The sequence below is a fragment of the Hemitrygon akajei genome, chromosome 14 (genome assembly GCF_048418815.1).
Source record: "Hemitrygon akajei chromosome 14, sHemAka1.3, whole genome shotgun sequence".
NCBI classification, from domain to species: domain Eukaryota; kingdom Metazoa; phylum Chordata; class Chondrichthyes; order Myliobatiformes; family Dasyatidae; genus Hemitrygon; species Hemitrygon akajei.
Genome location: NC_133137.1, coordinates 15,706,029 through 15,732,719, shown reverse-complemented (window position 1 = coordinate 15,732,719; position 26,691 = coordinate 15,706,029). Strand labels below are relative to the sequence as shown.

Here is a 26,691-nt window from a genome sequence, read left to right as displayed (position 1 = left end):
TTCAGCAACATTGAATAAAGGGGTCACAGTATCTCTCAACTGAAAAATATGATTGAATATACCATCTGTCCTGCCATACCTCAAAGATGTCTTTAGTGATCAGCACAGGCAAAAATGATATAAAGGCAAAAAAAATATTATAACATTTATTTGTTATCTCTAGTAATCTTCTTGAGCATTAATCAAATTAAAGTAATAATCCATTCTCGTAGGGGCTGTGTAGAAATCATCCAAAGAAATAAACAGTCCGAGTGGATTCGATCTCAATGCAGGGCTCTTCATTAGGAGCAACATTCAAGATGATTCAATGTTCATTACACAATGGAATCCTATTCTTCCTCTTTGTTTTCGTAATTGTGTCTGATGTGTTTCCACAGTTTCTGCAAACAGAAAAGCTATTACTTCACTGATCTAATTTTCATCTCATTTGTTATTAGAATATACAAATTGAAAATATGACTATCAACTTGAAATATAAAGCAGTACCAGGATAAAGTAAATTTATAAGGTACATGAATTAATTAAGATTAATAGTTTTCCGACAAACATCAAAGGATTGAGATCTAAAATGAAACTTGGGCAGGCAGCTCAATCAAGTTCCAATGAAGGAGGTTTTGACCCAAAATGTCAAGTGTTGGTGTTTCTACAGGTATGCTTGACTCAAGTGTTTAGACCAGGGCTTTTCAACTAGGATTCCGTGACAGATCTAAAAAAAACATTTTTTGAACTTCATGCAACGTGTGATGCTAGCACTTGTAGTGGTGGGCAACCCCATTAGCAATCACACAAGAGGTCTCAGCCAAGTATGGCAATACGCAGTTCAGAATCGGAATCCGGTTTATTATCACCGGCATGTGACATGAAATTTGTTAACTTAGCAGCAGCAGTTGAATGCAATACATAATATAGAAGAAAAAAATAAAATAAGTAAATCAATTACAGTATCAATGAATTGAATAGATTAAAAATTGTGTAAAAAAACAAATGCATATTAAAAAAGTGAGGTAGTGAGGCAGTTCAATGTCCATTTAGGAATCGGATGGCAGAGGGGAAGAAGCTGTTCCTTAATTGTAGAGTGTGTGCCTTCAGGCTTCTGTACTTTCTACCTGATGGTAATGAGAAAAGAGCATGCCCTGGATGCTGGAGGTCCTTAATAATGGACACTGCCTTTCTGAGACACCGCTCCTTGAAGATGTCCTGGGACTTTGTAGGCTAGTGCCCAAGATGGAGCCAACTAAATTTACAACCCACTGCAGCTTCATTTGGTCCTGTGCAGTAGCCACCCCATACCAGACAGTGATGCAGCCTGTCAGAATGCTCTCTATGGTACATTTATAATAGTTTTGGAGTGTGTTTGTTGATATACCAAATATTTCAAACTCCTAAATGAAGTATAGTCGCTGTCTTGTCTTCTTTATAACTACATCAATATGTTGGGACCAGGTTAGATCCTCAGAGATCTTGACACCCAAGAACTTGAAACTGCTCACTCTCTCCACTTCTGATCCCTCTATGAGCATTGGTATGTGTTCCTTCATCTTACCCTTCCTGAAGTCCACATCAGTCTTTCATCTTATTGATTTGAGTGCCAGGTTGTTGCTGTGGCACCACTCCACTAGTTGGCATATCTCATTCCTGTACGCCCTCTCATCACTAGCTGAGATTCTACCAAAAATAGTTGTCAGCAAATTTATACATGGTGTTTGAGCTATGCCTAGCTACACAGTCATGGGTATAGAGAGAGTAGAGCAGTGGGCTAAGCACACACCCCTGAGGTGCACCAACATTGATCGTCATCACCAATCCACACAGATTGTGATCTTCCTGATAGGAAGTCAAGGATCCAATTGCAGAAGGAGGTACAGAGGCCCAGGTTCTGCTGTTGGACAGTGTTTAATTGGTTGAGTCCATTCTCAGTTTTTGACTTTAGATAGGAGATACCGTTAATAATTGGTGAGTGCTGTATTGCATAGAGGGGAGGATGGTAGGCTGATGAGGAGCGTGAAAGTGTGTTTTCCCAAGCATTGAATGGACTTGCCCAACTTGGTCCATGACATCAGACTCTCCCTCCCGAATTACCTCCCTCAACTTCAACTTGCACGCTGCCAACTGACTTATGGGAGCGAACAAACTACCAGTGTAGTAAAACATAGGAAGGAAGCTTTCATTCTAAAGATATTCCAGTGTGGCGACTTTTGAAGAGGTGCGAAATGGAAGAGAAGGATTCTAGGCCTAGGCCCACTGACAATAAAGTCACAGTCAGTAAAAATAATCAGGAAGCAAGTTATTTAGTGGTTTTAAGACCAGTTCAGTAGAGAACGTTTATTTAAAAAAAAACTGCTTGAAAACTTAGACAAAGAACACACCAATCTCCTGCTACATACAGAAATCCAGTAGCTTAGCAGAAGAGTACTCAACAGGGTGTTTGAGCTGAAAGGTGAATTGCAGGAGTACTTTCAAGAAGATAGGAGGTCAGATTTTGCTGAGTATTTTGAAGATGAAGAATGGCTGTAGAAAGTCACCTATAGACACTTTTCATCATATGAATCTATTAATAAACAGGTCTTTGTAAGGCCCTGGAGAAAATGTTTTGATTTCAAGAGACAAGATTCTTGATTTCTCCAAAGATTCAGTTTCCTTTTAAATCTATGTTGCAAAAGGAAATCTTGAAACGTTTCCACTGCAGCTTGGGCTTCAGAGTGAGGAAGGATATCAGAGCGTCACGTCTTATTGAAAACCACCTGGAAGAACTGCAGAACAAAATTGAACAGCATTTTTTTTCTTTTCAACACAAGTTAATGACTGGGTGAGGGATCCTTCCTCCGAATCTTCTGCTCAGCTTGAGAACTTGACTTTGAGAGAAGAGGAAGAACTTTGTACACTGCGCTCTGATCATGCACCCAAGATGAGATTTACTGACGTGTCCTTGGACAAGTTCTGGATTTCTGAGTATCCTACCATTCATAGGAAAGCAATGAACATTCTGTTGCAGTTTTCAACTTCTTACATGTGTGAACAACATTTTTCTTGTTTAACAAGCATCAAAAGTATAGAAATCGTTTCATTTGAGTTGACAGTGAAATCTGTGTGTGCTTATATCAAGTACAAACCAGAATTGAGAAATTAATTGTTTGTCTCATGAGTTTTTAAAATTTATGAAAGAAAAAGATTAATTTCAAGAAAGGTAAGCTAAGCTTAACTATATGTTCCCCTCCCCCCCCCCCAAGGAAGGTTGGGAAAAAATTCATTCTCTTGTTACGAAGGATGAACAGCTCTGATGGGCAGAAGGGTGCAGAGTTGCCCATATCCCCTCCCCTGGGAGAATTACAAACCGTTACTGTTGCCATGCTGTTAATAAGAGAGAACGAGATGGAACAAAAACATGCCAGAACATCTGCTACTGATAAGAGAGGGGAGAGAGACTTGTTGTTCCACCATATTATGACTGCTGAAAGACTTATGGCTCCGGAGAGGGCTGTTTACTTGGTACTATTCTATTCATTAAAATTCCTCCGTGGACAGCCGGAGTGGGCTGGTTTGATGGACTAAGCCATTCAAAACTGATTGACACCTGAGACCCCGTGAGTAGGGATAAAAGTGAGGTCTGGGGAGACACCCCTCAGACACACTAGTGAGCACTGCTTAAGTGTTGGAACCCACGAGAAGGTATAGACAATAGATGCAGAAGTAGACCATTCGGCCCTTCGAGCCTGCACCGCCATTTTGAGATCATAGCTGATCATCTACTATCAATACCCGGTTCCTGCCTTGTCCCCATATCCCTTGATTCCCCTATCCATAAGATACCTATCTAGCTCCTTCTTGAAAGCATCCAGACCACTACCTTCTGAGGCAGTGCATTCCAGACCCCCACAACTCTCTGGGAGTAGTTTTTCCTTAACTCTGTCCTAAATGACCTACCCCTTATTCTCAAACCATGCCCTCTGGTACTGGACTCTCCCAGCATCTGGAACATATTTCCTGCCTCTATCTTGTCCAATCCCTTAATAATCTTATATGTTTCAATCAGATCCCCTCTCAATCTCCTTAATTCCAGCGTGTACAAGCCCAGTCTCTCTAACCTCTCTGCGTAAGACAGTCCAGACATCCCAGGAATTAACCTCGTGAATCTACGCTGCACTTCCTCTACAGCCAGGATGTCCTTCCTTAACCCTGGAGACCAAAACTGTACACAATACTCCAGGTGTGGTCTCACCAGGGCTCTATACAAATGCAAGAGGATTTCCTTGCTCTTGTACTCAATTCCCTTTGTAATAAAGGCCAACATTCCATTAGCCTTCTTCACTGCCTGCTGCACGTGCTCATTCACCCTCAGTGACTGATGAACAAGGACTCCTAGATCTCTTTGTATTTCTCCCTTACCTAACTCTACACCGTTCAGATAATAATCTGCCTTCCTGTTCTTACTCCCAAAGTGGATAACCTCACACTTATTCACATTAAACGTCATCTGCCAAGTATCTACCCACTCACCCAGCCTATCCAAGTCACCCTGAATTCTCCGAACATCCTCATCACGTCACACTGCCACCCAGCTTAGTATCATCAGCAAACTTGCTGATGCTATTCTCAATGCCTTCATCTAAATCGTTGACGTAAATTGTAAACAGCTGTGGTCCCAATACCGAGCCCTATGGCACCCCACTAGTCACCACCTGCCATTCCGAGAAACACCCATTCACCGCTACTCTTTGCTTTCTATCTGCCAACCAGTTTTCTATCCATGTCAATGTCTTCCCCCCGATGCCCTGAGCTTTGATTTTACCCACCAATCTCCTATGTGGGACCTTATCAAATGCCTTCTGAAAATCGAGGTACACTACATCCACTGGATCTCCCCTGTCTAACTTCCCGGTTACATCCTCAAAAAACTCCAACAGATTAGTCAAGCATGATTTACCCTTGGTAAATCCATGCTGGCTTGGCCCAATCCTATCACTGCTATCTAGATATGCCACTATTTCATCCTTAATAATGGACTCTAGCATCTTCCCCACCACCGATGTCAGGCTGACAGGTCGATAGTTCTGTTTTCTCCCTCCCTCCTTTCTTAAAAAGTGGGATAACATTAGCCATTCTCCAATCCTCAGGAACTGATCCTGAATCTAAGGAACATTGGAAAATGATTACCAATGCATCCGCAATTTCCAGGGCCACCTCCTTTAGTATCCTAGAATGCAGACCATCTGGACCTGGGGATTTGTCAGCCTTCAGTCCCATCAGTCTACTCATCACTGTTTCCTTCCTTATGTCAATCTGTTTCATTTCCTCTGTTACCCTATGTCCTTGGCCCATCCATACATCTGGGAGATTGCTTGTGTCTTCCTTAGTGAAAACAGATCTAAAGTACTCATTAAATTCTTCTGCCATTTCTGTTTCCCATAACAATTTCACCCAATTCATTCTTCAAGGGCCCAACATTGTTCTTAACTATCTTCTTTCTCTTCACATACCTAAAAAAGCTTCTGCTATCTTCCTTTATATTCCTGGCTAGCTTGCGTTCGTACCTCATTTTTTCTCCCCGTATTGCCTTTTTAGTTAAGTTCTGTTGTTCCTTAAAAACTTCCCAATCATCTGTCCTCCCACTCACCTTAGCTCTGTCATACTTACTTTTTTTTAATGCTATGCAATCTCTGACTTCCTTTGTCAACCACTGTGGCCCCTTTCCCCCCTTTGAATCCTTCCTTCTCTGGGGGATGAACTGATTTTGCACCTTGTGCATTATTCCCAAGAATACCTGCCATTGCTGTTCCACTGTCTTTTCTGCTAGGCTATCCATCCAGTCAACTTTGGCCAGCTCCTCCCTCATGGCTCCATAGTTTCCCCTGTTCAACTGCAACACTGACACCTCCGAGCTGCCCTTATCCTTCTCAAATTGCAGATAAAAACTTATCATATTATGATCACTACCTCCTAAAGGCTCCTTTACTGCAAGATCACTTATCAAATCCTGTTCATTACATAACACTAAATCCAGAATAGTCTTGTCCCTAGTCGGCTCTCGTACAAGCTGTTCCAAGAACGCATCCCGTAGGCACTCTACAAACTCCCTATCCTGTGGTCCAGCACCAACCTGATTCTCCCAGTTCACCTGCATGTTGAAATCCCCCATAACTACTGCGACATTACCTTTGCCACATGCCAATGTTAACTCCCTATTCAACTTGTACCCAATATCCATGCTACTGTTTGGTAGCCTGTAGACAACACCCATTTGGGTCCTTTTGCCCTTACTGTTCCTCAGTTCTATCCACAGACTCTACTTCTCCTGACCCTATGTCCCCCCTTGCAAAGGACTGAATCTCATTCCTCACCAACAGGGCCACCCCACCCCCTCTGCCCACATTTCTGTCCCTACAATAGCACGTATACCCTTGTACATTCATTTCCCAGGTCTGATCTCCCTGCAGCCATGTCTCCGTTATCCCAACAACATCATAGTTACCCATTCGCACCTGAGCTTCAAGCTCATCTGCCTTATTTCTGACACTTCGTGCATTCAGATATAGAATTTTTAGCCCATTTCTCCTCTCTCTGTTTGAATCGCTGCCTATTGTGCTTAACCCAGCTCCCCGAACTCCCATCGGGCTATACGCCTCTAGAATTTTGTTGTCCTTCCTAAATTTACTTATTCTTTCAACACATTTAACTTCATGTTCCGTCAGACCATCCCTCTGTACATGTGTCCTCCTTATCACTTGTTCTGCCTACCTTTCTCTACTACACACTTAATATTCCGGAACCGTGTAGTCCCCACCTGTCCTTTATTCTTCCTCTCGCTATCCTCTCTCATATTCTGGATCCCCGCCCCCTGCAAATTTAGTTTAAACCCCCCCCAAGAAGTACTAGCAAACCTCCCTGCAAGAATGTTAGTACCGCTCCAGTTCGGGTGTAAGCCGTCCCTTCGGAACAGATCCCACCTTCCCTGGAACAAAGCCCAATTATCTACAAACCTGAAGCCCTCCCTCCTGCACCATCCTTTCAGCCACGTATAAATCTTTATAATCTTTCTGTTCCTTGCCTCACTCGCACGTGGCACAGGTAGCAATCCTGAGATTGTTACCCTGGAGGTCCTGCTCTTCAGCTTCGCACCTAACTCCCTACGCAGGACTCCCTCACTCATACTACCCACGTCATTGGTCCCTACATGGACCACAACATCTGGATTCTTGCCCTCCCTCTCGAGAATAACCTGCACCCGATCTGAGATGTCTTGGACCCCAGCACCAGGGAAGCAACATACCATCTGAGAATCCCGATCTTCCCCACAAAATCTCCTATCTGCCCCCCTGACTATAGAATCCCCTATCAATCCCCCCGATGTGGGGCAAAGGATCGGTCAGTTTAACTCAGTGTTTACAGCAGGGCCAGTGGGGGCTTGTGTGTGTGTCCGCCCTTGCCTGGGTGACGAGTCCACCACAGAAGAACGGTCTAGCTTTGAAGGACAGAGGGGTCATACCTGAATGGCCACAACACATTGACGGATCAAGAACATAAAGGAAGGTTTGACTGACTGTAGCTGTCACTGTTCGCTCGCTTGCTCTCTCTCTCTCTCTCTCTCTCACAATTAAAACACAAGAACCAACAACTACCTCAGCACAACTGAACTGAACTTTATACTTTCACATATGACAATTCATTATCCCCTAGACAACGATAGAGCTTGTTTATTATTGATTATTATTATACCCACACTTTTAGGTTTAGTATTGGTAACGTATCTTATCTGTATATTTGCATTGTTGATATTGATTTGTATATTTTACTAATAAACACTGTTTGAAAATAGTACCACCAGACTCCAACGGATTCTTCTATCTTTGCTGGTCAGACACCCAGTTACGGGGTACGTAACATTCTACTTAAAAGAGCATTGACAATTATTTTTGATTATATCTATAACTTAGTAATCACACTAACGTACCGTGAGCTGTAGATATAATAATTTTTATGCAGAGATTCCCCGAGACCAGAAAATTATTTCAAGGATTTCTCCAAGACACAAGGCTCAAGGTTGAGAAAGGCTGGATTAGACCACAATAAGAGCAGATTTAGAGCACAATAAGGGCTCATCGAGTCAGCCCTGCCATTTCATCATGGCTGGTCCACTTTCTCTCTATGCCCCAATCTCCTGACTTCTCCTCGTATCCTTTCATGCCCTGACTAATCAAGAATCCATTAAACTTTGCCTTAAATATATGTAAAGACTTGGCCTCCACAGCCTCCTGTGGCAACAAATTCCACATATTTGCCACTCTCTGGCTACAGAAATTTCTCCTTATCTCTGTTCTAAAAGGACGCCCCTCTATTCTAAGGATGTGCCCTCTGGTCCTAGACTCTTCCACCATAGGAAACATCCTTTCCACATCTACTCTATCAAGGCCTTTCAACATTCGAGGCTCACTCCCCATTCTTCTGAATTATAGTGAATACAGGTACAGAACCATCAAAAACTCTTCATACGTCAAACCTTTCAATCCTGGAGTCACATTTGTGAACCTCCTTTGACACCCCTCTCCAGTGTTAGCACATCCTTTCTAAGATAAGGGACCCAAAATTGCTCATAATACTCTAAATGAGGCCTCATCAGTGCTTTAGAAAGCAACATTACATCCTTGTTTTCATATTCTGGTCCTCTTGAAGCCATTTAGAAAATAGTATACCTATTTATTTAATCTACCAAAGTGCATGGCCATGTACTTTCCAATGTTTCTAGGACTTTTTGTTTCAGTTTCCTGCTGTTATTCCCTTATTGAGCAATCTTTCATCTACCCATACTCAGATTACTCCACTGACAGGCATAATTCAAAGCTTTGTATGTTAGTCCTGGCAAGGTCTCGAACTGTACATGGTCAGTCCTTGAGCAAATGAGGAGATTACAACAATCTCAGATGTTTATTCAGCAATACAGCACAGAATAGACCCTTTGAGCAGCGACACCTCAGCAATCCCCAATTTAACTCGAACCTAATCACAGGAAAGTTTACAATGACCAATTGACCTACCTGGTACACCTTTGGACTGTGGAAGAAAACCAGAGCACCTGGAGAAAACTCACGCAATCCACGGGGAGGACATACGGACTCCTTTCGGGGGACACCGGGATTGAACTCTGAACTCCAATGCCTCAAGCTGTAATAGCATTGTGCTAATTGCTACACTACCATGGTGCCCATTATGGTGGCATAGCTCTTTTTCTACAAGTTAACTCTCGACGATCCTGCCTGGGTGGCTTAGGAGTTTTGCAGGTGTTTTATTTGTTCTTTCCTTTTGCAGGCTGCTGTTTGTGTCACTTAGCACCAAACTAAATCCCAACCTCTCATTCTATCACTGTAGCAATATTCAAAGCAAATCTTGGTCAATTTCAGTCATCTTTCTCCAGTGGTGACCATGCTGAACACTACTCATTATCCTCTGTCAATGTTTCCTTTCTACATGACTGACCATAGTTCTCTAGAACATTGTATGTTTAAATCCCACTTCAGAATTTCATTTTGTACAGAAGTTGAAGATTATACAAGGTAATGTTGCACGTAAATGTTTAAGAGAAAACTGACTAACAGCTGAGAAACTGATGTCCAAATTTTCTAGCCTTGGTTGAAGGAGCGACAGCTAAGATTTCAGAAGAATTCTGCTCTTGAAACACTGTCACTGCCATTCAATGCAGAATTCATTTAAATGAGAAAAAGCCAATGGAGCCTTGATTTAACCTCTATATCAATATATGTTTTAGTATGTGGCTTCAGCTTAATTTACAAACAAATTTTTAAGTATGGCTTAGAATGCACAATGTTCTGTTTCTTTTAAACATACTGTTGCATTAAGGAAGGATATAAATTGAGAGTAGATCAGCTGAACCTTCAAGCTTGCTCTGCCAATCAACAAGATCATGGCTGATCTTCCACCTTAATTCCATTTTCCCTGCACTATTTCTCTACTTCCCTTAATGTCCAAAATAATAATACAGCATGGACTAGATGGGCCAAAGGCTGTAGTGCTTTATGATTCTAAATTAATTCTTCACCTTTTTAATTTAACTCAATTATCAAAACTTTATAATCCTCCAGGAGGAGAATTTCAATACCCTTCAAGTGAAGAAGCTCCTCATCTCATTGTGGCCCCTTGCTCTAGATTCCCCACCCTAGCATTCACTTTGTCGAGACATAGAATTTTCTAGGTTTCACCGAGACTCTACAATACATGCTCTCTATTACTTTTTATTTGTACAGCTTGTCTTCTTTTGCACATTGTTTGTCAGTCTGTTTATATTTAGTTTTTCATTAAATTCTGTTGGGTTTTTTTCTGCAATGTCTGCAAGAAAAATCTCAAGGTATTATATGGTATGAGGTGTACTTAGCCCTCTGCTCTACTCTCTATACCCATGACTGTGTGGCTAGGCACAGCTCAAATGCCATCTATAAATTTGCTGACGATACAACCATTGTTGGTAGAATCTCAGATGGTGACAAGAGGGTGTATAGGAGCAAGATATACCAGCTAGCTGAGTGTTATTGCAGCAACAACCTTGCACTCAACTTCAGTCAGCCCAAAGAATTGGTTGTGGACTTCAGGTAGGGTTAGATGAGGGAACACTATCCAGTCCTTACAGAGGGATCAGAAGTGGAAAGAGTGAGCAATTTCAAGTTCCTGGATGTCAATTTCTCTGTGGATCTAACCTGGACCTGACAAAGCGATGCAGCTACATCATGACAGCAGCAATATTTCATTAGGAGTTTGAGAAGATTTGCTATGTCACCAAAAGCACAAATTTCTCCAGATGTACCTCATTGAGTATATCCTTCAGGCTGCATCACTGTGCGGCATGGGAGCAGGAAGGAAGAGAGAAGGTTTGAAATTTGTGAACTTAAGATGATCCAAGATTCAAGTACATTATCAAAGAATGTATAAATTATGCAACCTTGATATGCTTGCTCACAGGTAGTCACAAAGTAAGAAAGAACTCAATTAAAGAAAAAAAAGTCAACACTTGATGTACAAGAGAAAAAATAATCATATGAACAATTGAAGTGAACAACATTCCAAACTAAAATTGAGTCCTCAGATCTGAACCCCAGAGCAGCTCGGAGTAGGCCCAACGCCTCATTTATCAGTTCATATTAGCGGGCATAGAGTACAGCCGCTGGGGCAGTCTTCAAAGCCTCAGCTCCATAAAAATGATCACCATAGAGAACAACTCTTGTCCTGACCGGCACCTTGTCTTTTCAGTCCATCTGGGCCAGCATTTAAATTGACTAAACAACAGAACATCGAAAGGCAGTGTGGCACCCAGAGCAATCCAGCCTTGTACCGAGGCCAGTTGAACGAGTATCAGAACTTCTCAGCCCAGGCCCTGACTTCTCCTTTTGGTGCCCAGAGCAATCCAACCCCGCACCCAGGCCAGCTGTACAGGCATTGATACTCCGTCTGCAACACACAATCTCGGCTCGTCCTCCAAACTCACCTCACCATTGCTCACCCCTTCACTGTTTGCGGCAGTAATTTAACGCAATTTATCTCAGAAAAGGTATTTTTAATATTGAGCACTAGCCTTCATGATATCTAGGACTTCTTCAAGGAGTGATGCCTCAAACGGTGTCCATCATTGAGGATACCCATCACCCAGGTTATGCTTTGTTCTCATTGGCACTGTCAGGAAGGAGATACAAAAGCCTGAAGGCACACACTCACCAATTCAGGAACTGCTTCATCCCCTCTGCCATCCGATTTCTGAATGGACATCAAACCCGTGAACAGTACCTCACTACTTTTTTTTATATCTATATGCACACACATACACTTAATGTAATTCAGTTTCTCCCCCTCTATTTTCATGTATTGTATTGTACTGCTGTTGCAAAGTTAACAAATTTTGAACCTAATTCTGATAATGTATACATGTACTTTGAACTTTAGCCTCTTTTTGGTTCTTGACCTTACTTCAGAATCAGGTTTATTATCACTGACATATAAGAACATCAGATCTGGCCATGGATTTCTGAGGTGGACTCATCTCCACCCACCTGCCTTTTCCCCCATACCCCTTAATTCCCCTACTATGCAAAAATCAATCCAACCTTGTCTTAAACATATTTACTAAGGTAGCTTCCACTGCTTTATTGGGCAGATAACTCCACAGATTCACCAGTCACTGGGAAAAGCCGTTCTTCCTCATCTCCATCATAAATCTACTTCCCCAAATCTTTAGGCTATGTCCCCTAGTTTTAGTCTCACCTACCAGTGGAAACAGCTTTCCTGCCTCCATCTTATCTGCCCCTTTCATATGTTGTGAAATTTGTTAACTTTGCAGCAGCAGTGCAACATATAAAAGATGATGTTACAATAAGGTGTAAAAAATGAACAATGCAAAGAGAGCAAAATAGTGAAGTAGTGTTCATAAGACTTCAGAAATCTGATAGGACATGGATGAGTCTGGTTAGATGTTGAGTGGTAAAATCACAGAGGAGGATGTCAATGGATTGTGGGAGTCCCTTCAAAAGCAGTACAACAGTTTAAGGTGGTAGCTTATCATCACAACGATGGGTAATAACAAGCATTAAGATACCAAAAAAACTAATAAAATCAGAGTCCTTGGGATTTATTGGCTTTCAGTTTCATCAACTCTACTAGTTTCTTTGAAAAACCAATTAAAGACTCAATGACACAAAATGGAAAACTTATAGAGTACTAACTCTGACAAATTCTCCTTTATCATGATGTACCTCTGAACATAAAGTGATCACTTTTCAAACTATCACCACCCACACCAAAGATCAAGAAAGTAAACCGGGTCAAACAAAGTACCGACATTTAAAATTCGAAAGGAGATAAACTATCAGACATATAAAATTATGAAAGGGATAGATAAGTTGTTTCCACTGGTGGGTGAGACTGGAACTATGGGACATAAGTCATGATTCAGGGGAGTAAATTTGGGATGGGTATGAGGAGGAACTGCTTTTCCCAAAGAGTGGTGAATTTGCGGAATTCTCTGCCCAATGACTACCTCAGTAAATATATTTAAGACAAGGTTGGATAGATTTTTGCATAGTAGGGGAATTAAGGGTTATGGGGAAAAGGCAGGCAGGTGGAGATGAGTCCATGGGCTCATTGATCTTATTGAATGGTGGAGCAGGCAGATGCGCCAAATGGCCTACTCCTGCTCCTATTATTTTCTCATATTCAGCAAGTCAAGCAGGGCGGGAAGGGGTTAATGATCTAGTCCACGACCTTTCTGAAAGGTCATCGACCAAAAACGTTGACGGCTTCTCCTAAAACATTTTGTTTAATTCAGAGAATATTCGGCGTTTTGTTTTAAGAAAAACCGAGCACGAACAAGACAAATAAAATATTAATAGAAGATACAATGCAGATGTTCACACGCCGGTGAGGAAACAGCTACTGGTATTTTTTTATACCGTCAGCTTTTACACATTTCATAGCCAGGTGGAACTCAGCGGTAAGGTGAGCGAGACACCAAGCGGCTGAAGGGGGGGGGGGGGGGGATTCAGCCTCCGAGCCCGACAGCCAAGGCCGGGCAACAAGCGGCATCCTCCCCGTAGGTCACCTTCCTGCCCCCGAATGAACCCACGTCCCGCTCGAAGTGGCAGCCTCACCCCTTGGTTGATGCGCTCAAAGATCGCGTCGCCGGCCTGGTCGAAGACCCTCTCGAAGATAAAGGCCCCCGTCACGATGGTGAGCGCGAAGGTGGAGGTCCTCCTGAAGAGCAGATTGTAGACCTTCCTCATGAGCGCCATGTTGCTACGGACTGAGCCCGCTCACCACACACGCTCCATCCAGCGCGTCTCCCTCCGCCGCCGTCTCTGAGGCTAATCTTACAGCTGCCCCGCCGCCCAGTCACGTATTATTAAAGAAAAAAAACAGTCACTGAGGTAGACTCCCTCGTAAGTGGCTGTTGCAGCTGCATCCAACCTGTGGACTTATGCTGGGACTACATTTTGCGGCAGAACACGGCAACGTGAGCCGCCGCCGGGTGCTGCACCATGGGCAAGACTTACTTCTGCGATTACTGTGGCAGATCCTTCCAAGATAATCTTCATAACAGAAAGAAACACTTGCAGGGAGTTCAGCATCAGAGGGCAAAGAAGTTCTGGTTCGATTCGTTTCGAGGTAAAAGCGGATTTAGTTCGTTTAGGTCAAGGGTTTGGGACTGGCTGCTCACCGAGTTTATAAAGAGGATCGTAACGTGGTGGGGTACAGATAGGGTCCTGGCACGCCCGGGGCAGGGTCTGAACCCCAAATGTAGACTGTGCATTTCCCTTCCTGGATGCTGCCCGGCTCGCAGAGTTCCTCCAGCATCTTGTGTGTGTGTGTGTGTGTGTGTGTGTGTGTTGTGTCCCGTCCTGTCCTGACATGGCTGAGGCAGGCCCTGGAGTAGTGAGAAGGTTGACAGATATGGGCACATCTATGTTTGGTAGATAGATTTAGTGCGAAGCTTGGCGGAGGGAATTTGGAAAAGTAGAAATCGAGTTTAAAATTATTCACCATGGGCTGAGAGTTTTATCATCAAGATCCACCAATATTGCTTGGTAGGTTCAATCACAAACAAAGAGAAAATCTGCAGATGATGGATTTTGTGTGTGTTGCTTGGCTACTATAATAGCTGGGTGGTAGCAGAATCGTGGTGTTGCTTGGCAATTTAGAGTGGAAATTACAGGAAAATAAGTTAGGGAGAGGTGCTGATTCCAGCCTCTAAATCTACATTTTCATTGTAACATTCAAGATGATTACTGATACATTAAATTATTTGTTGTTTCTAACTTGTTGGAAAGAGCGTAATCATTTTATTTTCATTCCTGGCCATTTCTGGAATCTCCAAGCCTAAATGCTTGAAACCACAGTGAGCAAAAGATTTCCAAATTTTCTTGCTACTTATTTCTGCCAACTGTCAGTGAAAAAAAATCACTGGAGTAACAGTCTTCTGTCCTAATTAAGTGGCATAGTGTCCCAAATAAACGAAGGGAATCCTGGCTAATTTCTCAATTAGTTCAATATTCAGTAGTTTTCAATGAAAGTCCCTCTCATTCCAATAAACTCTATCGAGTCCCCATTCATTCCTGGGAATATTCTTATAAACCTCCTGTGGACCCTTTCTAATGTCTGCATGTCCTTTCATAGATGTAGAGCCCCAAATCTACTCACAAATGTGGTCTGAGCAATGCCTTATAAAGCCTCAGCATTACATCCTTGCATTTCTACTCCTTCCAAAATGATGCTAACATTGCAGTCCTGATGAAGGGTCTCCACCCAAAACGTCGACTCTATTCCTTTCTATAAATGCTGCCTGACCTGCTTAATTCCTCCAGAATTTTGTGTGTGTTATTGCATTTGTATTCCTTACTACTGACCCTACCTGAAAGTTTACCTTTAGGGAATCCTACTCTCGGACTCACAAGTCCCTTTGCACCTCTGAATTCTGAATTCACTCCCCATTTATAAAATAGTCAACACCTTTATTTTTTCTACCAAGTTGCATGACCTCTGTAGACTGTATTCCATTTGCCACTTTGTCTATTCTTCTAATTTATCAAGTCCTTCTTCAGACTTCCTACTTCCTCAACGTTACCTGCCCCTCCACCTATCTTTATGTCCTCCACAAATGTGGCCATAAAGGTGTTAATTCTATCATCCATATCTTTAATGCATAACATGAAATGTAGCAGACCCAACAGGAACCCCTGTGAACATTACTAATCACTGGCAACCAATCAGAAAGCCCCTCTTTATTCCCAGTCTTTGCCTTCTGCCAGTCAGCCAATCTTCTGATCATGCTGGTTTCTTTCCTGTAGTACCATTGGTTCTTAGCTTATTTAGAAGCCTCATACAGCACCTTGTCAAAGGCCTTCTGAAAGTCCAAGTAAACAACATCTACTGACTCCTTTGTCTATCCTGCATGTTATTTCCTCTGTGTGCATATATCTACTGATGTTTCTGGACACATAATCAGTGATGTTCCTGGAACCATCGGGTGTTTCGGGTCTTTCAACATCATACACCCTCCTCCAGGTGACCCAGCTGGGGCCGATCAGACCCCAGCTTGTGTCCAGGTGGCTAGCTACACATGACTCCATGGCTCCCCTCTCTTGAGCCACAGCCACCTTGAGGCCCTCTCTGCCACATCGGTGGTACTGCGGATGGCTCTCCTCTTCCTCTCTTCCTCAGTGCCCAAATTGCTGTAGGCTCTGGCTAAGGAACGGGCTGCGAATCCCCCACAACCAACTTCCACTGGGAAATACCTCGCTCTCCATCCAGCCTGCTGGCAGTTGCTGACCAGTCCTGCATACTTAGATAGCTTCCTTTCAAAGGCCTCTTCCAAGTGATCTTCCCATGGGACTGTCAGCTCCAGCATCACCACCTGCTTCGTAGACTCAGACACAAGGACAATGTCTGGTCGCAGGGTGGTGGCTGTGGTATGGTCGGGGAACCTCAGCTGCCTTTCGAGGTCCACCAACAGCTGCCAGTCTCTTGCAGAGGTCAGGATACCTGCCGATGTTCTTTTTGGGTATTGGCTGCTCCCCAGCTCTTACAAAGGCAATGGTCTGCTTGGAGGGTCGGGACTGCTTCACCCACTCCACTCCTGCGCTGATGGCTTCACGACCTCCATCGGTACCGTCCCTCACCAAGTGCCCTTGTGCAGCTGCTGAGGATGTGCTCCAGGGTTCCTCGCTTGGAACACAGTGGGCACGCTGATAATTCAATGCAAATAATTCAAATTGATTTGTTTATGCAAGATTCCTCTTAAGGAATCCACGCTGACTTGGCCAATTTCATTGTGTGCCTTCAAATACCCTGAATTCTAACATCTTGCCAACCACTGAAGTCAGGCTAACTAACCCATAATTTCCTGGGTTTTTTTTCCCTTTCTCCCTTCTTAAAGAGTGGAGTGACATTTGTGATTTTCCAGTCCCTTAGTGCCATTTCAGAATCTAGTGATCAATACGAATGCCTCCACGATCTCTTCAGCTACCTCTTTCAGAACCCTGGAGTGTAGTTCACCTGGTCCAGGTGACTTGCCTATCTTCAGACCTTTCAGCTTCCCAAGCACCTTCTTAGTAACAGTGAGTGTACTCACTTCTGCTCTCCGACATCCTTGAGTTTCTGGCATGCTGCTGCTGTTTTCCACAGCCAAGAGTGACGCAAAATATATACACCATTTCTTTGTTCCCTATGACTACGGTAGTTCTCCATCATCATTTTCCAGTCTTGCCTCTCTTTTACTCTATATATCTGAAAAAAACATTTGGTATGCACTTTCCTATTATTGTCTAGCATACCTTCATATTTCATCTTTTCTCGCCCTATGGGTTTGTAATTGCCTTCTGTTAGTTTTTAAAAGCTTCCCAATAATTTTGGTAATATTGTATGCCCTCTCTTTTGCTTTTATGCTGTCTTTGTCTTCCCTTGTCTGCCATCGTTGCCTCATCCTCTGTTTAGAATATTTATTCATCTTGGGATGTAGCTATCCTGCACCTTCTGAATTGTCCCCAGAAACTCTTGCCATTGCTATTTTGCCGTCGTCCCTGTTCATGTCCCCTTCTAATCAACTTTGGCCAGCTTCTCTCATGCCTCTTGTAATTATTTTTACTCAGCTGTAATACCAACATATCTGATTTTAGCTTCTCCGTCTTAAATTGCAGGATGAATCCAATCATACTATGATTTCTGTCTCCTTTACCTTAAGCTCCCTATTCTGGTTTATTATTCAACACCCAATCCGGAATTGCTTTTGCTAGCGTGCTTGACCATTTGTTGCTCTAAAAAGCCATCTCGTTGGGATTCTAAAAATTCCATTTGTCGGGATTCAGCACCAACCTGATTTTCTCAATCTACCTGCATATTGAAATCCCCATGACTGTCGTAACTATGCCCTTTTACATGCTATTTGCATCTTCCATTGTAATTTGTACTCCGCATCTTTGTTTCTGTTTGGAGACTTGTATACAACTCCCATCAGACATTAATTTTATATCTAACATGTTTACCCTTTTCATAAACGTGTCCTTTGCACTTCCTAAATATTCACCACATTATTGTGTTTGTACCAGCTACAAATTTTGAAACTGTACTTCATCTACCCTAGACCAAGTTACAAAAGAAGTAATGTTTTTAAGAAAAGTAATCTTTCAAATACCAACCTTGGAGTGAGCTTATTGCATATTTCTCTCCAGTCAGAAAAATAATCTTTTAACAGATAATTCCTAGCTGCTAAACATACATATCACTTATCTGGAGGATGATGTTGAAAAGGTGTCTTGCTGTGTATTTATTAATAAATTGTACAAGACATACAAGTTTGAGGCTTGGAATACAGTGTCAGTAGCATATAGAATATGTAAGGAAAATTAGGGCAAATCCCAAGGAATCCTGGTGTGTTATTTTTATATTGCACAAGATCAACCCTGCCCTTACTGGCATACTCCCTGATCTTGCAACACGTTAATTGTAAAATTGTCATCTTTACAGTGAAACCCCTCCATCATCAAATCTAACTGTAACCTTCCCAGCCTTTCAACCATCTTAAGTTTTTGGCATTTTAGTTGTACGTATTATTCTGAATAGCTCTGCCTTTAAAATGTCTGGGCTTTAGTGACTGGAAGTCCCCCTTTCCCCCCTCCCCTGGTATATGATTAACATAATTATATAAGTACGAAAGCTGGAACTATTCAACAGGTTAAGCACTAACTGTGGAGAGAAATAATATTACCAGTTTGGTGACTTTTCCTCAGAGCTGGGGATCATTAAAGAGTGTTCTCTCTTCCATTTTTATGAGGTTCTACAATAGTAGATTGTAGGAGAGACTAAATAATAAAATGAATGATAATTCAAGATTCAAAAAAAAATTCAAAAACTTTATTGTCATTCTAACCGTACATCAGCTCTGCAGGGCAGAATGAGACAGTGTTTTCCCGGAGCAGTGCAATCATAACGTAACAAATGCAACACTAAATAATAAACATAACAATAAATAGTAAAACACAACAACCACATGTCAGTTAAAAACAAGTTATAAGTGTCCAGTGCAAGTTAAAAGTGCGCAAAGCAGAGTCAGGTAGAGCAGTTATTTAGCAGCCTGACTGCCTGTGGGAGGAAGCTGTTTAGTAGCCTTGTGGTTTTAGTTTTGATGCTCCTGTAACATTTACCTGATGGCAGAAGAACAAACAGTTCATGGAGAGGGTGTGAGGGGTCTTTAATGATGTATCGTATCTTCTGGAGGCATCGACTCTGAAAGAGGTCTTAGACAGAAGGTAGGGAGACCCCAATAACCTTCTCTGCTCCCCTAACCACCCTCTGCAAGGCTTTTTTGTCAGCAGCACTGCAGCTGGAGTACCAGGTTGTGATGCAAAAGGTCAGCACACTCTCAATCACTCCTCTGTAGAATGTAGTTAAGATGTTAGTGGGGAGTGATGCTTGTTTAAACTTCCTCAAAAGGTGCAATCTCTGCTGGGCTCGTTTCACAATCCCAGTGGTGTTCCTGGACCAGGTCTGAGACCAATTTGTCCCAGATTTGCACCCCAGGGAACTTGATGTTTTCCACTCTCTCCACTGTGGAGCCGCTGATGCTGAGGGGTGTGTGCTCAGGCTGAGACCGTCTGAAATCGATGATCATCTCCTTGGTTTTGGTGACATTAAGTATCAAGTTGTTGTCACTGCACCAGCTCTCTAGGTGTTTAACCTCCACCCTGTACATTGTTTAATCATTTTTGCTGATGAGCCCCACCACTGTGGTATCATCAGCAAATTTAATGATCAGGTTCTCCTTGAATCTGGCTGCACAGTCATGTGTTAGCAGTGTAAACAGCAGTGTAAGCACACAGCCTTGTGGGGATCCAGTGCAATGTAAAGTGAAAAGGGATAGTGAAATAAAAGATCAATTTGGAGGAACAGTAGTGTGTGTAGTGGTTAGTATAATGCTTTGCAGTACCAGTGACTTGGGTTCAATTCCTGCTGCTATCTGTAAGCAGTTTGTGCATTCTTCCAGTGACTGAATGAGCTTCCTCTGGGTGTTCTAGTTTCCTCCCACAGTCCAAAGGTGTATCGGTTGTTAGGTTAATTGGTCATTATAAATTGTGATTAGGCTAAAGTTAAATCTGGGGTTGTTGGGTGGCGTGTCTTGAAGGGCCAGAAAGGTCTTTCCACACTGTATCCCAATAAATAAATAACTGTGGGAAAAGTCAATTTGTTTTGTTCCAAAAGAAAAATGTTATAGATGCTTAATCAGAATTTCCAGTTGTTATTTCAGACTCTGAACTTATTGAACTCTTGTATCTGGAAGACTGTGGTATACTTAAGAAGATACACAGAAATTAAAGGAAGAATAAATAAATAAAACTTGTTTTATAGCTTCAATAACATAGAATAAATGTGTATATTATGTTATTTCATCCTGAGTGCTGCTCTTAATTTTTAAAAGGTTTGTTTAGTGGCAGTGTTAGCACCTATCTGGAATTTGATTTCTGTGCCTCCTGATGCTTTGGTTGTTATTATATCACAGGTATTCAATACATCAGTGTTCAAAGTCTTGAACATATTACTGCTTCCCTGCATGTTTGTAATGCCATTGTATATGTACATATCTGCTTGCTTCTGTGCAGCTGATTTACCATCTCTTCATGGACTGTGACTATAACAGTTTTAACTATATTTTTATAACTTTTGGATAATATCATCCAAAATATATGTACGTGCACCTGTTTTTTACTTAATAAGAAAGATCTTGCAGCTGTTACATTACTCTGTAAAACAACCTTACAAGGTGGTGGCGGAAAGTGATGACCCTTTGCATGCAGCTCTCTTTCAATATTTTTATTAGTTTCTGCATAGAGGAATACAGAGTACAAGAAGATATAATAAGTCAAAAGAAAAAAAAGATAGTACCAAATACATTGTATTAAAATACAGTTACAATCACAAAACCCTATATTCATAAAAATTAAATTAAATTGTAATATTGAAATATAATTATTTTGTTATACAGAAAAAAAATGTAAACCCACTACCTAAGTCAGAGCTGTTAGGAAAAGCAAGAAAAAAGGGGGAAAAACCCTTATCATATAATAAAATATATTATTAGCCACTTTTATAACAAATCAAAGGTTTTGAACATAACTCAGAAATGGTCCCCACAATGTGTAAATGTCTTGGCTAGATTCAAAAACTGAACATCAGATCTTCTCTAAATTTAAGCATGACGTAACATCCCGTAACCATTGAGCATGAATAGGCAGAACAGCATCCTTCCATTTAAGCAAGAGTGCCCTCCTAGCTATAAGAGAAGTAAAAGCCAAAATATGCAAATCAGGTGTTTCTAAAATAGTCTTTTCCTCCAACAATACCATATAATGCGATCGAAGGGTTAGGCTTAAAATTTATCTTGAAAAGTACTGAGAAAGTTTGGAATACTTCCTTTCGGTATCTCTCAAGGCTCTAGGTTATCTTTAGACATGTGAGCCCTATGAACCACTTTAATGCATGCAGCTCTGAAGAGAATCATCAGCTATTCCTATGTAGGATTACTGTAGCTGAAATCCATGAGTACTTCAGTACCAACGTTGTTTTAAGATGTTTAAAAAATCTTACCAAACTTCAAAATTGGTGGACCCTGGACTGCAGACTCGAGTCACAAGTGCAGTTTCCTTTTAAGAGGAAGGAAACATGGAAAGTGGGCTGGGCTGGGCTGCAATTAAGATTGAAATGAAAGGGAGTTTTCTGCCTTCATCCTGATAGTGGTGTACATTCCACTCCTGGCCAATGTCAGGCAGCCATCAGAGGAGCTGAGAACTGTGTTGAGCAGTCATGAAACAGCGCACCCTGATGCCTTCCCGACCATTGCGGAGGATTTCAACCAGGTCAGCTTGAAGGATTCTAACCAACATATCACCTGTGGAACCAGAGGAGCCAATGCACTTAACCACTGTAACATCATCGTGCTTACAGCACCATTCCATATCCGCACTTTCGCAAGTCTGAACACCTGGTTGTATTTTTACTCCCGTCATGCAGACAGAAACTCAGAGCCGCAGGACCAGTGGTGAGGACCGCGAAGATGTGGTCAAAGGAGATGGAGGAGCACTTACAGCACAGTTTTGAATTATTAGACTGGGCAATATTCAGGGGTTTATCTTTGAATCTGTATGAATATGCCAGTTGTCACCAACTTCAAGACCTGTGTGGGTGAGTGTATGCCTTTGAGACCATACTGGACATACATGAACTAAAAGCTGTAGATGAACAAGATTTGCTAAAGGCTGGATCTATAGCATTCAAGGCTGGTGATTCAGAACTAAACAAAGAGTACAGCTGTAACCCACAGAAGGCTATCTTAAAAGCTAAAAAAACAATTGTAATTGAATTTAGAGACAGAATTGGATACACATCAGCTCTGGCAGGGTTTGCAGGCTGTTACTCTTTACAAGGCGAAACCTAACATCACAGAATGGCTGTGTTGCTTCACTCCCAGATGAGCTCAATGCCTTTTATGCACACTTTGAAAAGGAGAATAAAACTACACCTGTGCAAATCCCTGCAGCATCTGGCGACCCTATGATCTCTGTCTCGAAGGCTGACATCAGCACATCTTTCAAGAGGCTCACAAGGCATCAGGCCCCAATGGTGTACCTGGTAGGGCATTGACAATCTGTTTCAACCACCTGGCGGGAGTGTTCAAGGACATCTTCAATCTCACTATTGCATTCGGAGGTTATCACCTGCTTCAAATGGGTGTCAATCATACCTGTTCTGCTCAGATCTACCATGATGAAGTGCTTTAAGAGTTGGTCATGACCAGAATCAACTCCTGTCTAAGCAAGGACTTGGACCCGCTGCAGTTTGCTTCCTGCCACAATAGGTCTACAGCAGATACAATCTCATTGGCTCTCTACTTAGGCTTGGACTGCCAGACAACACCAATACTTATGTCAGGCTGCTTTTTATTAATTACAACTCAGCGTTCAACATCATCATCATACGTACCCTCAGTACAAATCAACAAGCTTCAAAACCAGGACCTCTGTACCTTCCTCTGCAACTGGACCCTTGATTTCCTCATCAGAAACTACAATCAGTGCAGATCAGAAGTAATATCTCCTCCTCGGTGACAGTCAACATGGGCAAACTTCAATGATGTATGCATAGCCACTGCTGTACTCTACACACATGACTGTGTGCTAGGCACAACTCAAATGCTATCTATAAGTTTGCTGAGGACACAACTGTAGTTGACAGAATCTCAGGTGGTGATGAGGAGGCGTACAGGAGTGAGATAGATCAACTCAGTGAGTGGTGTTGCAAGGAAACCTTGCACTCAGCATCACTAAGACCAAGGAATTGATCGTAGGCTCCAGGAAGGGGAAGTCAAGGGAACACGCACTAGCCCTCATTGGCTCAACAGTGGAAAGGGTGTTCTGAAGATCTACTCTGGTACCAAGATATTGATGCAGTTACGAAGAATGCACCCCACTGCACAGGATCAGAAAAAGCCGCAGAGAGCTGGAGACTTAACTAGCTTCACCATGGGCCCCAGCATGGAGAACATCTTCAAAAGGCAATGCTTCAAATGGCAGCATCGATCATTAAGGGCTCCCATCACCCAGAACGTGCCCTTTTCTCATTGCTGCTATCAGGGAAGAGGCACAGGGGCATAAAACTCAACATTTTAAGACCAGCTGCTTCCCCCCCACCATCAGATTTACAAATGGTTAACAAACCAACCCATGAATACCACTTTACTTTTTTTTTGCTCTCCTTTTGCATTCCCTGTTTATTTTTTTTTAACATTTACATTCAGTGGGCACTTTATTAGGTACACCTGTGTACCTCATTAATGTAAATATCCAATCAGCCAAACATGTGGCAGCAATTTAATGCTTAACAGCATGCAGACATGGTCAAGAGGTTCAGTTTTTGTTTAGACCAAACATCAGAATGGGGAAGAAATGTGATCCAGGTGACTTTGACTGTGGAATGACTGTGAGCGCCACAGCGGTGGTGTATCACAGAAATTGCTGATCTCCTTGGATTTTCATGTACAACAGTTTCTAGAGTTCACAGAGAATGGTGTGATTTTTTAAAAAAACCATCCAGTGAGCAGAAGTTCTGTGGGTGAAAACACCTTGTTAATGAGAGAGGTCAGATGAGAATAGCCGTACTGGTTCAAGATGACACAAAGGCAATAGTAACTCAAGTAACCACGTTACAACAGTAGTGTACAGAAGAGCATCTCTGAACACACAATATGTGAAACATGCAGAGTGGCCACCTTATTAGTAACAGGAGGTAGTGGCCACTGAGTGTGTATATATTTGTTACTGTAATTTATAGACTTTTTAATGTATTGCTATTGCTAAAGAACAAATTTCATGACATGTGCCAGTGATAGATATTAAACTATTCTGATTCAATAGAATTGTCTGAGGTGAACATGATTACATTGACCTTTTTCATGAATGACCAATTTTTCTCTGTCTTTGCTGCCACCTGCTGTAGACCGAAGGGAACAGGAGAATCAGCAAACTTCCTAAATTACACACTATCTATTTAATTGCTTACAATGTTGTAGAAATCAACAAGCAATGAAAAGATTCACAGAACACAGATGTCATTCAAAATTTATTGCCAGGGGAATAGGGAAGAGAGAACTAGTGTCTTGAAAGGCCACTTAAAAATAAATTCCATGCTGTCATTGTTTCAAACGTTTCTTAAAAGTAGCATGTTGTAAAAAACATTTTGATGTAGCACAAGATTTTTTTTTGTTCATTTAATACCACTGCTCCCATAACTTGAGTCATGGGATGTTTATCTGAGTACATGTTTAATATAACAAATTAATCTTGTATGTCGAATAACTGATTACATTCTAATGGCCTTTTCTCTGCTCATTTGGCACACACTACTTTCTTCAGAATTATACAAATCATACAGTATAGATGTAATCCTTTTAATCCAATTAATCCATTTTCATGCTTAATGATCCAGTGAAGCCTCATCCCATCTGTATCTCATTCTACTTCTTTTTCAGCTGTCTATCTGATTTTTGGTTGTTTGCCTCAACTACTTCACTTGGTAGTAAATTCCCTATTCTGGTTGCTACTCAAAAGTGAGAGCACCCTCCTCCTGTCATCTCAGGATAAGGGACCTTCCAGGTTTCCCACTTTCAGTTTGTTTACATCAAGGAAGATGAATATGGAATTCTACACATGTTGTCCACAGTCGAAAAGGACTCATTTTTAATGGGTTGGGATTAATAATCTGGAATGAGATGCTTGGGGAAAGTGATGGTTTGAAAACTTGTATCATAATGTGCTTTTCTGGAGAAGTGAAATGTAATAAAAAAGAAGCAATGCTTAGAAGAATTATTGTGTAACCTGTCAGATTGTTTAATCATAGTAGTGGGTGTAAGAGTTTTGCCTTTACTGATGTATATTTAGTATATATGACAGAATAATAACTGAAATTACTGAATTTTGTTTATTTTTCTATGTTATCTGTCTAGAATGCTTTGGCTAATTGTAAAGGCCTAACTATCACATAAATGATAACTTGCCAAACTAAGATAAGTTTGTGTTTTTTTTTTGTTTTTGGAGAAGCCCTGATTAAATATTACTATTTAAAATAATAACTTCTCCAATTTTTAAAAAAAATTCTAGATAGTGCCACAATCCTGGCAGAAGAACTTACCAAAAAGCCTTGCAGAAAGTTTCTACAATCAGGTAAGTCAAATGTCAAAACCAAGTGTAAGAACTGAACAGAGTAATGTGATAAACGCACACTTCGATCACTTCTGGGGCTTGCTTGCATCTCAACCTCACATGTGCTATTGAAAATTAATTTCAAAGTTCAAAGTAAATTTATTACAAAGTACATTTATGTCACCACATACAACCCTGAGATTCATTTACTTGCATGGGTTCACAGTACAAGAAACACATTAGAATCAATGAAAGATTGCACTCAGCAAGACAGACAAACAACCAATGTGCAAAAGGCAGCAAACTCTGCAAGTGCAAAAGAAAGAAAAAAATAAGTAGTAGTAATAATAATAAGTAAACAATAAGTATCAAGAATATGAGGAGAAGGGTCCCTGAAAGTAAGTCCATAGGTTGTGGGAATAGTTCAGTGATGGGGCAAGTGAAGTTATCCCCTCTGATTCAAGTGCTAGATGGTTGAGGGGTAATAACTGTTCCTGAACCTGGTGGAGTGACTCTTGAGGCTCCTGCCCCTTCCTGATGGCAACAGCAAGAAAAGAGCATGGCCGGGATGGTGGAGGTCCTTGTTGATGGGTACTGCTTTACTGCAACAGTGCTTCATGTGGATGTGCTCAGTGATGGGGAGGATTTTACCCATGATGGACTGGACTGTATAGAATCCTTTTTGTTGGCTTTTCCATTCAAGGGCATTGGTGTTTCTATACCAGGCCAAAATGCAAACTGTCCACTGCATTTTTATAACAAGTTGTTCAAAGATCGAGATGTCATGCTAAATCTTCGCAATCTTCTAAGAAAATAGAGGCACTACTGTGCTTTCCTTATAATAGCACTTACATGCTGGACCCAGGACAGATCCGCTGAAGTGATAACAGTGAGGAATTTAAAGATGCTGGCCCTCTCCACCTCAGTGTTATCATTTCAATGAGGAATGGCTCATGCACTTCCAGTTTCC

At 41.7% G+C, this 26,691-nt stretch overlaps 2 protein-coding genes across 2 annotated transcripts in view; one reads left to right on the top strand and one right to left on the bottom strand.

Moving 5' to 3' along the window:
* Positions 1-132: 132 nt before the first annotated feature.
* On the bottom strand, positions 133-13,825 carry uqcr10 (ubiquinol-cytochrome c reductase, complex III subunit X). The gene is made up of 2 exons (XM_073065519.1): positions 13,635-13,825; positions 133-380 (listed from the first exon to the last, which is right to left on the bottom strand). Exons 1-2 carry the CDS (start codon positions 13,773-13,775, stop codon positions 330-332), a joined length of 192 nt encoding a protein of 63 aa, XP_072921620.1. The 5' UTR covers positions 13,776-13,825; the 3' UTR covers positions 133-329.
* Positions 13,826-13,881: 56 nt separating this feature from the next.
* zmat5 (zinc finger, matrin-type 5) overlaps positions 13,882-26,691 on the top strand; it is a 35,956-nt gene continuing 23,146 nt past the window's right edge. Inside the window, exons 1-2 of the mRNA XM_073065518.1 lie at positions 13,882-14,148; positions 25,680-25,742. Coding sequence (XP_072921619.1) covers positions 14,022-14,148; positions 25,680-25,742 — 190 coding nt within the window. The 5' untranslated portion in view covers positions 13,882-14,021. The remainder of the gene's footprint in view (positions 14,149-25,679; positions 25,743-26,691) is intronic.